The 14859-nt window shown below is 44.7% G+C and overlaps 1 protein-coding gene across 18 annotated transcripts in view; it reads right to left on the bottom strand.

Moving 5' to 3' along the window:
* Nucleotides 1–14859, bottom strand: part of KMT2C (lysine methyltransferase 2C) — a 336413-nt gene that overhangs the window by 145193 nt on the left and 176361 nt on the right. For all 18 annotated transcript variants that reach the window (XM_073334588.2, XM_073334594.2, XM_073334591.2 and 15 more), the window contains one exon: nucleotides 7284–7446. In XM_073334588.2, coding sequence (XP_073190689.2) covers nucleotides 7284–7446 — 163 coding nt within the window. The remainder of the gene's footprint in view (nucleotides 1–7283; nucleotides 7447–14859) is intronic.

The raw sequence follows: 14859 nt of genomic DNA, 5'->3' as shown, positions 1-14859 counted from the left end.
TATAACTTTTCCAAACTTAAAACATTTGAGCTGAAATTTTCTATGCCAGATGTTTACCTCAGGTTTAATTTTTATGGAAAGTTTCAGCTGTAGCAGATTCAGATGCTTCTGAGAATGAGGTTGGGGAAAATGTTTTGACCCATGTTAAAAAAATACAACCTTTTCATTGAGAATCACTAGCAACTCCATATTTTGAAGCAGAGACTTGAAATTTAGCAGGGAATGGTTGCTGTGGTATCAGGAATGTACCGTTTGCCAGCACTGTAATAATTCACCCAAATTTGTATATGCTCAGCAGAAGTGCATTGGAGTTTGGCAGCTAAATTCTCTGAAGATTCTATCTGCACTGGGCATGCACCATCCCCTCACAGCTCCTACATGCTGACCAGACTGCACATGCAACATCTCACAGAGTGCATTAACATATCATCCCAGGGATGCAGGGGGTGAGCAACTGCCCCTCCCCCAGGGGCTGGGGACACTGTGGTGCTAAGTGCCAAAACTGAGCGCAGGGAGACTGTCTCTCTTGTGCCCCCAGTGCTTCCTCTGTTGGGCACAAGCAGCAAAGAGGAGTAAACTACCTGATTTGAATTCAAAGTATGAGGAACCATCAAGGGGAAGAGATGGAGGGTGAGAGAAACCTTGCATGGGCAACCTTAATTCAGGCACTTCCTAACCTGAGTCCTTGACTTTAAAATAATAATAATGTTCTAAAACATATTTTATCTATTTGTTCATATAGCAGCTGTTCCCCATCCCATTTTGTTTAGATTACAAATTAAAACACGTACACAGGTTCCATTGCTTCAAGTCCCTACGTTATTAGGTCTGTTTGATTCCACATTATGGAACAGCTGATTTCCATGTGTAATAGTTGACTCTGTTCAAGATTTGAATACTCATTCAAGGCACATGATAACATTTAATTCGATCATATTGAATGTGAGGAAACAAAAAACCCTATTCTTTACTTTCCATAAATCAATCTAAATACAACAGATAAATATTCAATTTACCAACTCAATTTATTTTTGTATAATAGCTATTATACCATCTTCACAAAATGTTTCAGTCAGTTAAAAATGCAGAATTTTTCAAAAAATATAATATAAAGAAGATACTACATGACTAGAAAAACAAATTAGACACGAGAGAAGTGAAGACTGAAAATGGGCAACACACGCAAGAGAGAAGAGATACTTTCTGTCTCTTTTTTTTGGTACTATTTGAAACCACTGAGACTGTAATTCGGGGCTGGCAAAGGGATTGCATCAGATAGGGCGTAAGCAATATAGCTAAGAGAGAGGAAGACAAAGGAGGATTCTAGCTGACCAATATAGGAAGTGACTATGTCAGAGAGAATGGATGGAGTGAGGCTGAGAGAGAAGCCAAAAACTAGTGGGTAAATTTTTAATTTTGGTCTTTGAGAAAATGCACCAACAATGTGAATAGATACTAAGGTAGTGTAGACAAGCTTGAACACTGATTGAAAGCAGCATTACTGTTAGTACACAGTGCAAAGAAATTGCAGTTATCTAGACAGGAGACAAGAGAGAACATGGGTGTGGGAAAATGGATGAAAATGCAGATAAAGTTAGAGATCGTTAAGACTGATGAGACTGGAATAATCGATCTTTTGGAGACAGTGTTGACATTATGCAGTAAAGGTAGTTTCTGGTGAAGATACAAAAGAAATTTAGCCTGGATTACAAACATAATGGTGGTATAGAATGGTAAGACTGAGCTGTGCATTGAGATGGTTGTAATCAGTGCAAGGATTTCCCACAACTTCAGCAATGGCTGCTAAAATCACATTTTACTTTCAAGTAAAAGGCATATATGTACAGTCACTTGAAATTTTCAAATGGTGCAGTGGACTTGGAGGCCAGATCACGGTTTTTCAAGGCACCAGCTGAACGGTCTTAGAGTCTGCAAATTATCAGCATGGTGGCAACACTTTATGACTGTAAAGAGAAATTCTAATTAAGATAATTAAGATTAGTAATATGTGAACCTCAAAAGGTTTGGATAAGCACTCACGTTGGCTAGAGATTCTGCCTCAATGTGAGGGAGAAATATGAGAACACCTTTTTTCTTTCTGTATTTCAGCACTTCAACTTGACCTCGTGACCAGAACAAAGTGAAGAAGAGTACAAAAATGAGAGACTCTGTGTGCTTTTGTGACTGTGTGTGAGAGAGCTGAATTTAGACAGATTTTTAAAATCTGACAAAGTTTCAGGTTACGGCTTATTTTGGCCAGAACATTTTGCTTCAAAATCAAGATGTTTGCAGATAATGGAAAATTTTAGTGTAGGTATCAACAGGTAGAAATTTAAGGGAAAAAAAAAAAGATTCTAGGGAGGAAAGAGAGGAAGTCTAATTAGATAGGCAAGACATTTGACAATGCAATTTAAACCAATGTATTAAACAGGGATAAGCTTTCCAAGAGTGATCTTAAGTTTAATGGAAATATGATTCTTATAGTAAGATCACAAAGAGAATGTTGAGTTTGAGGAAGCAGCTATGAAAGAGGATTAGGAGCTGTGGAAGGAAAGTTAGAGATTACGAGGTCAAGAGTGCCATGGTGTTGAGCTGGGCTAGTAGGAGTCTTTTGGAGGAAACAAGACATAAAAGTTGGATGGACTGTGTGACAAAGTGCAGTATGTCCGAGTCAAATTATGAATTTTATTTTGTTCTATGTGTGGAAAAGTTGGATGTGGTGACTGCACAGGTCTGGACATGCCCAAAGCCAATCTGCATTCCAGACAGCTGCCCTTCCTGGAAAAGGTATTTGACTACTAGTTAAAGAACTAATACTAAGAGCAGGGGTGGGCAAACTTTTTGGCCCGAGGGCCACATAGGCATTGCGAAACTGTATGTAGGGCCAGGTAGGGAAGGCTGCCCCTGCCCCCTATCCGCCCCCTCCCACTTCCCACCCCCCTCAGAATCCCTGATCCATCCAACACCCCTGCTCCTTGTCCCCTGACTGCCCCCTCCTGAGACCCCTAACCGCCTCCCAGGACTCCACCCCCTATCAAACCCCCCCTGCTCCCTGTCCCATGACTGCCCCGAACCCTGTCCACACCCTCACCCCCAGACAGGCCCCCCCTGGACTCCCATGCCTATCCAACCCCCCCGTTCCCTGTCCCCTGACCGCCCCCCCCCGAAACTCCACCCCCTCCAACCTTCCCTGCTCCCTAATCCCCTGATTGCCCTGACCCCTATTCACACCCCCACCCCTAACTGCCCCCTCAGGACTCCACCCTGTATCCAACCCCCCCGGGGGCTAGCATCCCTGTCCGGGAGCTCAGGGGCCAGGCAGGACAGTCCCGTGGGCCGGATGTGGCCTACGGTCCGTAGTATGTTCACCTCGAAGAGCCTTCAAGACTGCAGTCTGGAGACACCAGATTTTATTGTCTTTCAACTAGTGGCCAACCCCTCCATTGGAATGATAGATATCTGGGTGTGTGTGTGTGTGTGTGTAATCTGTTTATTTAAATCAGATTTGCTTGTGTGTAATATTTTGCCTACTTCCCACTTTCAATTGTTATTTAATAGCTGAATAGGGGTGTATATACATGAGACTCCGCTCTCTCCAACCTTCCTTCCCTCAAATTCAGCTCTGCCCTTAAGCAGAAAAATAAGCAGGATCAGGATGCAAGGGATGCGCTGTCACTTGTCGACATGAAAGCAGCTCGGTGGAAAGAAAAGGCTGTTTGAAAATATCTCCTGGACACATCTGAGCAGCAGCACTTTTCACATGTACTTGTACTATTGACAAGCTTGTACTACTGACTGAGCAGCCAAGTGGGCTAGAGGGCAGAGGAGGAATTCCTGCACACTCCCTTTCCCCTCTGCCCATTCCAGCTATAACACATGACTGAATCATAGTGGATGAAGAAGAATGTTTTACAAATGTATGAATAATTTAGTAAACAAATTACACTTTAGAGGTTGGGCTAAACCTCCCTTAAAAGCAGGAGGAGCAGTGGAAGGGAAACAGGAATTCAGGATTTGCCATACTGGATCAGACAAGTGATCCATGCATTCCAGCAGCCCGTCTCCAATGGAAAACATGAGACCCTTAAGTAGCTATGTGTGAAATGGGCTATGGACAGAGAGTTCTTGGGGCTGTAGCATATCAGAGTGCAGGGAGTTGCAGAGTCTACTATTTTTGAGAAAAACCCACACTGGTGTTGGTCAGTTCAGTATACGAACAGCAACTCTAAACCCAGGCTGGCTGCAACAATTCTGTCTGCACTTCCATTGAACATTTATTTTAGTTTCAGAGTAACAGCCGTGTTAGTCTGTATTCGCAAAAAGAAAAGGAGTACTTGTGGCACCTTAGAGACTAACCAATTTATTTGAGCATAAGCTTTCGTGAGCTACAGCTCACTTCATCGGATGCATACTGTGGAAAGTATAGAAGATCTTTTTATACACACAAAGCATGAAAAAATGGGTGTTTACCACTACAAAAGGTTTTCTCTCCCCAAACCCCACTCTCCTGCTGGTAATAGCTTATCTAAAGTGATCACTCTCCTTACAATGTGTATGATAATCAAGGTGGGCCATTTCCAGCACAAATCCAGGGTTTAACAAGATCGTGGGGGGGGGGGGAAACAAGGGGAAATAGGTTACCTTACATAATGACTTAGCCACTCCCAGTCTCTATTCAAGCCTAAGTTAATTGTATCCAATTTGCAAATGAATTCCAATTCAAAAGTCTTGGTATGCTTGATAGAGATCTTGTAGGTGTTTGCATTTGTTCCAACCCCTCAGACAGAGACAAACACCTACAAGATCTCTATCAAGCATTCTTACAACTACAATACTGACCTGCGGAAGTGAAGAAACAGATTGACAGAGCCAGAAGAGTTCCCAGAAGTCACCTACTACAGGACAGGCCTAACAAAGAAAATAACAGAACGCCACTAGCCGTCACCTTCAGCCCCCAACTAAAACCCCTCCAACGCATTATTAAGGATCTACAACCTATCCTGAAGGATGACCAACACTCTCACAAATCTTGGGAGACAGGCCAGTCCTTGCCTACAGATAGCCCCCAACCTGAAGCAAATACTCACCAGCAACCACATACCACACAACAGAACCACTAACCCAGGAACCTATCCTTGCAACAAAGCCCGTTGCCAACTGTGCCCACATATCTATTCAGGGGACACCATCACAGGGCCTAATAACATCAGCCACACTATCAGAGGCTTGTTCACCTGCACATCCACCAATGTGATATATGCCATCATGTGCCAGCAATGCCCCTCTGACGTGTACATTGGTCAAACTGGACAGTCTCTACGTAAAAGAATAAATGGACACAAATCAGATGTCAAGAATTATAACATTCATAAACAAGTCGGAGAACACTTCAATCTCTCTGGTCACACGATTACAGACATGAAAGTTGTGATATTACAACAAAAAAACTTCAAATCCAGACTCCAGAGAGAAACTGTTGAATTGGAATTCATTTGCAAATTGGATACAATTATCTTAGGCTTGAATAGAGACTGGGAGTGGCTGGGTCATTATGCAAGGTAACCTATTTCCCCTTGTTTTTTCCTACCCCCCTCCCCGACGTTCTTGCTAAACCCTGGATTTGTGCTGGAAATGGCCCACCTTGATTATCATACACAGGCCAGTCCTTGCCTACAGACAGCCCCGCAACCTGAAGCAAATACTCACCAACAACCACATACCACACAACAGAACCACTAACCCAGGAACTTATCCTTGCAACAAAGCCCATTGCCAATTGTGCCCACATATCTATTCAGGGGACACCATCACAGGGCCTAATAACATCAGCCACACTATCAGAGGCTCGTTCACCTGCACATCCACCAATGTGATATATGCCATCATGTGCCAGCAATGCCCCTCTGCCATTTACATTGGTCAAACTGGACAGTCTCTACGTAAAAGAATAAATGGACACAAATCAGATGTCAAGAATAACAACATTCATAAACCAGTCGGAGAACACTTCAATCTCTCTGGTCACGCAATCACAGACATGAAGGTCGCTATCTTAAAACAAAAAAACTTCAAATCCCGACTCCAGCGAGAAACTGCTGAATTGGAATTCATTTGCAAATTGGATACTATTAATTTAGGTTTAAATAGAGACTGGGAGTGGCTAAGTCATTATGCAAGGTAGCCTATTTCCCCTTGTTTTTTCCTATCCCCCCCCCCCCCCAGATGTTCTGGTTTAACTTGGATTTAAACTTGGAGAGTGGTCAGTTTGGATGAGCTATTACCAGCAGGAGAGTGAGTTTGTGTGTGTGGTTTTTGGAAGGGGGGTGAGGGGGTGAGAGAACCAGGATTTGTGCAGGAAATGACCCAACTTGATTGTTATGCACATTGTGTAAAGAGTTGTCACTTTGGATGGGCTATCACCAGCAGGAGAGTGAATTTGTGTGGGGGGGTGGAGGGTGAGAAAACCTGGATTTGTGCTGGAAATGGCCCAACCTGATGATCACTTTAGATAAGCTATTACCAGCAGGACAGTGGGGTGGGAGGAGGTATTGTTTCATATTCTCTGTGTGTATATAAAGTCTGCTGCAGTTTCCACAGTATGCATTCGATGAAGTGAGCTGTAGCTCACGAAAGCTCATGCTCAAATAAATTGGTTAGTCTCTAAGGTGCCACAAGTACTCCTTTTCTTATTGTAAGGAGAGTGATCACTTTAGATAAGCTATTACCAGCAGGAGAGTGGGGTGGGGGGAGAGAAAACCTTTTGTAGTGGTAAACACCCATTTTTTCATGCTTTGTGTGTATAAAAAGATCTTCTATACTTTCCACAGTATGCATCCGATGAAGTGAGCTGTAACTCACGAAAGTTTATGTTCAAATAAATTGGTTAGTCTCTAAGGTGCCACAAGTACTCCTTTTCTTTTATTTATTTTAGTGAAACCTTCCTTTTTATTTTTTCAAGCAAATTTGTGGTTAATGACTTTTTAAAATATGCCTATCTTTATATTTTTTCTAATTTACAGAAGTACTTTAAGAAATGGTTCATCCTGATGCAGGATTGAGCCCATACTTAGTATGCAGGGTGCTGACCACCATGGCCCAATAGTCTTATTGGCTTCAAAGGAGTTATTCACATGCTTATATACAAACACATACTTAAATGCTTCGCTGGATTGGGTCAGGATGCTCAGCATCTTACACAGTGGAGTCCTATATGACCAGAGTGTGAACCTGTGATATAATAACCATATACAGTTCACTTTCTTATTTGAATGTAGCTTACTTACATCTTTCAGGAGCCTGGTCAATATGATCTGGACAAAGGAGAGAGAAGTTACTGAAATCCTGAAAGGTGCCTGCTCCAGCAGCACAGGGGTAATGGTACATCTGGGTACATTTCTCTTCACAGCATTTGATAGTGGCTCCAAGGTGCTTACAATATGCACATCGCTGAAAAACAGACATGCAGTTCTTTTTATGATAAAACTGAATACAAAAACTACAGTTCACAGAAGAAATCCCTTCATTGCACAAATCAGAAAATCCATTCCCATGTCAGCCACTGAGGCCCAGCCAGTGCCAAAGGTCTTAATCACAGAAGCAATATTACAACCACATATCTACTCTACAGATTTTCACTTTGCAAAGACGGCTGACTGCTTGGAATTTGGTGCTCCCTCATGGTCATTCTGGCTGAAGATTTTTGAGCTGGATTTTCAAGAGTACACAGAGCTGCTTAACTCTGCAAGTGAACAGTAGAATTCCCATTGACTTCACTGGAAGCAGAGCTAGGGCAACGCTGAGAACTGTGGAAAGTCCCAACCCTTAGCTACAATCTGCTTAACCTTCTGAGGTGCATTATGTGGCAATCCCCTAAAATGGCAAACACCAACATACAATCAAAATCTATCCTCATTATTTACTGCTGTCCATATAAACTGACAGCTGCAAGAACCGTTTGCGTCACATGAATAAATCTGCTCTGGTAACTTCAGACTTTTTGATGGTGGAATATATTTTCTTTACTTTTTATCTATTGTCTAATTTTAGCTATTTCTTTTGTAAAGAGGCCTGTAAAGTAATTCAGAATAGTGCATGCAGAGGCTATGCATGTTGGTAAGGGCTGCTACTAGAAATGGTATTCTTCTGATATTGTGAAATAACAGTGTACATTAGAATATGAAAATACGTGAAAGTAAACAGGAAGTATCATGTTCTACTTAAAAGATCAACACATTATACCTAGTATGGAGCACCCTGTCTCGCAAAGTGATGGATTAGATTACCTAGTATCTCTTTCCCATCTCTAATTACCATCATTCTATGATATACGAGTACAGGCAACAGAATACTTTACACGGAATCAGTACTGTTCATTAATGATCACATTTGTATACGTGAAAACAGAATTCCTCAAGAACTAACAATCTGTCATAGGGCCATCCTACCTGGAGTTCGTTCTGCATGACAGGTGCACCTGACTTAGGGTATGTCTACACTACAAAATTAGGTTGCTATTATAAAAGTCGATTTTTAGAAATCGATTTTATACAGTCAATAGCGTATGTCCACACTAAGCGCATTAAGTCAGCAGAGTGCGTCCTCACTACCGTGGCTAGCATCAACTTACGGAGCGGTGCACTGTGGGTAGCTATCCCACAGTTCCTGCAGTCTCCGCTGCCCATTGGAATTTTGGGTTAAGCTCCCAATGCCTGATGGGGCAAAAACACTGTCACGGGTGGTTTTGGGTACATGTCGTCAGTCGCCCCTCCCTCTGTAAAAGCAACGGCAGACAATCGTTTTGCGCCTTTTTTCCACGCAGACGCCATACCACGGCAAGTGTGCAACCCGCTCAGCTCAGCTCGCCAACACTGCCACTGTTGTGTCCTGGGTGCTACTGGCAGCAGATGGTGCAGTAGGACTGCTAACCGTCGTCATACACTGCTTCCGCTGCAACTCTGCTCTACTGCTATTGTCTCAATAGTGAATTTCTCCATGTTGTCTGCCATGGGCTCCTGGGTATGTGTGTTCTTCCTTGGGAAACATGTGCAGTGCTAACTGTCGTCCTCCATCGCTTCCGCTGCAACTCTGCTCTCAAGAATCCACCTCGCAAGTCCTCTCGTTCTCTATAAATATCTATTCTCATGGCATCCGTCAGCCACCGCTTCCGCTGCAACTCTGCTCTCCTGCAGATGCCATACCACGGCAAGCTTGGAGCCTGCTCAGATCACCACGGCAGTTATGAGCATTGTAAACACCTCACGCATTATCCTGCAATATGTGCAGAACCAGAACCTGCAAGAGCAGGCGAGGAGGCGACAGCAGTGCAGTGATGAGAGTGATGAGGACGTGGCCCCAGCAATTTGGACATCCTGGTGGCAATGGGGCAGGCTCATACAGTGGAACGCTGATTCTGGGCCCAGAAAACAAGCACAGACTGGTGAGACCACATAGTGTTGCAGGTCTGCGATGATTCCCGGTGGCTGTGTAAGGGCACTTTCATGGAACTTTGACTTGCTTTTCCCTGCCCTGAAGCACAAGAATACCAAGATGAGAGCAGCCCTCACAGTTCACAAGTGAGCGGCGACAGCCCTTTGGAAGCTTGCAACGCCAGACAGCTACTGGTTAGTCGGGAATCAATTTGGAGTGGACAAATCTACTGTGGGGGCTGCTGTGATCCAAGTAGCCAACGCAATCACTGAGCTGTTGCTGTCAAGGGTAGTGACTCTGGGAAATGTGCAGGTCGTAGTGGATGGTTTTGCTGCAATGGGATTCCCTAACTGTGGTGGGGAGATAGAGGGAATGCATATCCCTATCTTGGGACAGGACCATCTTGGCAGCCAGTACATAAACCGCAAGGGGTACTTTTCAATGGTGCTGCAAGCACTGGTGGATTACAAGGGATGTTTCACCGAGATCAACGTGGGATGGCGGGGAAAGGTACATGACACTCTATTCTTCAGGAACTCTGGTCTGTTTGAACAGCTACAGGAAGGGACTTACTTTCCAGACCAGAAAATAACTGTTGGGGATGTTGAAATGCCTATAGTTACCCTGATGCCATAAACAGGCACCCTGTACAGTAGTAAGGAGCTGTTCAACTATAGGCTGAGCAAGTGCAGAATGGTGCTAGAATGTGCATTTGGATGTTTAAAAGTGTGCTGGTGCAGTTTACTGACTCGGTTAGACCTCAGCGAAACCAATATTCCCATTGTTATTGCTGCTTGCTGTGTGCTCCACAATATCTGTGAGAGTAAGGAGAGACGTTTATGAGAGGGTGGGAGGTTGAGGCAAATCGCCTGTCTGCTGATTACGTGCAGCCAGACACCAGGGCAATTAGAAGAGCACAGCAGGGAGTGCTGCACATCAGAGAAGCTTTGAAAACCATCTTCATGACTGGCCAGGCTATGGTGTGACAGTTCTGTTTGTTTCTCCTTAATGAAAACCCGCCCCCTTGGTTCACTCTACTTCCCTGTAAGCCCACCGCCCTCCCCACTTTGATCACCGCTTGCAGAGGCAATAAAGTCATTGTTGTTTCAAAATCATGCATTCTTTATTAATTCATCATACAAATAGGGGGATAACTGCCAAGGTAGCCCAGGAGGGGTGGGGAAGGAGGGAAGCACTGTGTGGGGTGGTGGATGAGGGGAGGAGGGAAGGACAAAGCCACACTGCACTTCAAAACTTATTAAATGCCAGCCTTCTGTTGCTTGGACAGTCCTCTGGGGTGGAGTGGTTGGGTGCCCGGAGCGCCCCCCACGCGTGTTCTTGGGCTTCTGGGTGAGGAGGCTATGGAACTTGGGGAGGAGGTGGGCAGTTACACGGGGGCTGCAGCGGCGGTCTGTGATCCTGCTGCCTTTCCTGCAGCTCCACCAGACACCAGAGCATATCATGTTGATCCCCCAGTAACCTCAGCATTGAATCCTGCCTCCTCTCATTGCACTGCCGCCACCTCTCATCTCACTCATCCCTCCTGTTCTCACATTCATTTTCTGCTTTCTTGGACTCTGACATTGTTTCCCTCCATGCATTCTGCTGAGCTCTTTCAGTGTGGGAAGACCGCATGAGCTCAGAGAACATTTCATTGCGAGTGCGATTTTTCGCCTTCTTATTTGCTCTAGCCTCTGGGACGGAGAAGATAGGGGGAGCGTTGAAACATTTTCAGCTGCGGGAGGGAAAAAAAGGGAGAGTAGTATTTAAAAAGACATTTTAGAGAACAACGGGTAGACTCTTTCACGGTGAACCAAGCTGTTAACATTACATAGCACATGTGCTTTCGGTACAAGGTCGGATTTTGCCTCTTATATTGAGGGCCTGCTGATTTGGTGTGAGAGATCACACACACAGGGCCGGGCAATAGAATTAGGCTTGCAGACAGCCATGGTAAGCCAGTCTTTTGGCTTCTTCAACCTTCATAACATGTGGGAATGGTTTCAAACAGCAGTGTCCGCCTTTCCCATACCAAGCACCCGTTGGGTTGGCCATTTAAAAGGAGGGGCTGCGGTTTTTGGGTTAATGTGCAGCACAAACCCAACTAAACCCCCGCCCACTCAGTTCTCTGGGATGATCACTCTCCTGAGGATAACACAGAGAGATAAAGAACTGATGTTGCTTGAATGCCAGCAAACACCAGGACCATACGCTGCTATGCTTTGGTATGCAATGATTCCAGACTACATGCTACTGGCCTGGTGCGGTAAAGTGTCCCACCATGGAGGATGGAATAAGGCTGCCCTCCCCAGAAACCTTTTGCAAAGGCTTTGGGAGTACCTCCAGGAGAGCTTCATGGAGATGTCCCTGGACGATTTCCACTCCATCCCCAGACACGTTAACAGACTTTCCCAGTAGCTCTACTGGCCGCAAATGCATCCCAAGTCTTCAGGGCAAATTAATCATTAAACACACTTGCTTTTAAACCGTATATTATATTTACAAAGGTACACTCACCAGAGGTGCCTTCTCCGGCTTCATGGTCTGGGAGCCCGCCTTCGGAGGGATGGGAGGGTATTGGCTCCAGGGTGATAAACAGTTCCTGGCTGTCAGGGAGAACTGTTTCTCCGCTTGCCTGTTGTGTGCTATCCTCCTCCTCCTCATCCTCATCCCAAAAATCCTCATCCCTGTTGCATGAGACTTCCCCCTTGCAGGTGTCCATGAATGGGGTGTGGTAGTGGTAGGACCCCCCGCGCAGAATTGCATGCAGCTCATCATAGAAGTGGCATGTCTGGGGCTCTGACCCGGAGCGGCCATTTACCTCTTTGGTTTTTTGGTAGGCTTGCCTGAGCTCCTTAATTTTCACGTGGTACTGCTGTGGGTCCCTGATGTACCCTCTGTCCATCATGCCGTTGGAGATTTTTGCAAATATTTTGGCATTTTGTCTTTTGGAACGGAGTTCTGATAGCACAGATTCTCCCCATACAGCGATCAGATCCAGTACCTCCCATTTGGTCCATGCTCTTTTGCGATTCTGGGAGTGCATAGTCACCTGTGCTGATGAGCTCGTTACACAGGCTGAACAGGAAATGAAATTCAAAAGTTCCCGGGGCTTTTCCTGTGTACCTGGCTAGTGCATCTGAGTTGAAAGTACTGTCCAGAGTGGTCACAATGGAGCACTCTGGGATAGCTCCCAGAGGCCAATACCGTCGAATTGCGTCCACACTACCCCAAATTCGACCTGGCGATGTCGATTTCAGCGCTAATCCCCTCATCGGGGAGGAGTACAGAAATTGATTTTAAGAGCCCTTTAAGTCAACAAAAATGGCTTTGTCGTGTGGACGGGTGCAGGGTTAAATCGATCTAACACTGCTAAATTTGACCTAAACTCGTAGTGTAGACCAGGGCTTAGTTTCCCTTTCAGATTCCCCTGTAAAAGTCCAAACAGCCTTTCTCAGTGCCAACAGTCTTGTGGGGCTAAGTTGTTATAAAAGAAAGTGCCGCATGCACACAAGTCTCAATACCAGAGTGCAGACAACACACCAAATGCAGCCCTGGCGCCCTCACCACACCCCAGCTCCACCCTGGCTCCCCAGCATAGTCCTCTCACGTCTCTCCGCCAGGACAGCCACTCCAGCCCTTCCAACTGGAGTGCACCCCCACTCTTCCCAGCGAAAACCCCCACAGCCTCTCTACTGGGATCATCCTTGCCATGGGAGCAGGCCTCACTCCCCCAGGATCTCTCTCAGTTCTGGGTCCAGCTCTCTAGCCCTGGAGATATCAGCGGGTAAGCTCATCCTGCCTTCAGCCCTGGCTCTCTAGCTGGGGGATATCAGCCAGCAAACCCCTCTTGCTGCTCTCTTCCCTTCAGTCTTCTCCCAGGAATCACATTCCGCTTCCTTCTGGGAAGTTCCTTGGTTTCTGTCAGCTCTCACCTGCTTTTCCTGACTAACCAGTCTGCTCCAACTCATTGGGATCCCACCCTCTCTGGGTCTCTCCCTGATCTTCTATAGTCCCCTGGTGCTGACCCACCCTCTTAACTGGCCAAATAGGAGCACCTGTTCTGGTACAGGGGAGATGGACCTACTTCATTCACGGAGGCCAGCCACCCTGCGACAGAACCTCTTTATTCAAGGGGAAAAAATTCTATCATCTATCTCACCACACCTTTCTGATTCAGTTAATCAGTCCTTTAACTTCTTGGATCTCATTATAGTCCCCAAAGCACTGTAACATGCTTTTGCACTTTTTATCCAAGGCAATAATATTTTTTTGGGTATACGGGATTATAGAAAATTTGGAATACACTGATGAAAAATAGGTCTTTGGTTTATAACAAAGCATATAAAGTATAAAAGCATATAAAGTACCAGGTGAGCTAATTTTTCATTATAAAAATATACACTTTAGGAATACTGGCATATTAGAGTACAAGAGCATCAACTGACACAAAGGAACACGTACTCCAATATGATATCTGCTTAATTCTTTAGAACACAGAAAATGTACATTACCTTAATTCTCCAACATTTCAAGGCTCGGACACAAGACATAAATAATGCTCTCACAATCTCCTGGCAACTGACAACTGATTTTAAGGCAAAGAATTTGCAAGGATACATGTCTAAGTTAACTGCTACACAGACATTCTTAAAGTCAGACCAATCCACATCCTCAGAGAAACGACCATCTGCACTGCCAACTGAAGGTATATTGGCAGGGAAAAATGGCTATTTCATTTGCAGGATAAAAGAGAAACTGTCAGGCCTACAAAAGAAGCCAGTTGATTGGGGGTAGCTATTGCCAAGTATTTTGTGCAGCAAGGCTATAAAAAAAAAAAAAAAAAGAGAGAGAATGCCAACATAACGTACAGAGAAGAAAGATTTTACAACCCTTACTGAAGACAGAGGTCCAATGACCTCATGTTCAGCACTCAAAATTGATATGAATAAGAGGGTTTCACTGCAAAAAGTTTACAGAGCTGAGCTCCGGGTGCCACAAGGCTGGCTATCAAAGATATATTTTTGCTGTCATTACAGCTCTGCTGTAAAAATGTCCTTGCCATTGAAATATATAGCTCCAGATATGTGAAGACATGGCACACAAGAGGTTAAGAGTCCTGTAGGGTAGAATGCATAGTGGATACCTACATTCAGTACATTAAGGTAAGTACTTATCAAAGTACTTGACAAAGCCCTGGCTGGGATGATTTAGTTGGGAATTGGTCCTGCTTTGTGCAGGGCGTTGGACTAGATGACCTCCTGAGGTCCCTTCCAACCCTGATATTCTATGATTCTAAGTGATATTGTAAGCATACGCAGATGACAGTTTTAATATCTACTAGACTTCCAATCTCTACCTATGTATGTTACTAATGTCTCTAACTAGTAAGACTATAACTATTATAAGGTTGAAAACACTGTGACAAAGTCA

Source organism: Lepidochelys kempii, chromosome 2 (genome assembly GCF_965140285.1).
Source record: "Lepidochelys kempii isolate rLepKem1 chromosome 2, rLepKem1.hap1, whole genome shotgun sequence".
Classification (NCBI taxonomy): Eukaryota; Metazoa; Chordata; order Testudines; family Cheloniidae; genus Lepidochelys; species Lepidochelys kempii.
This window is presented reverse-complemented; position numbering and strand designations above follow the sequence as displayed.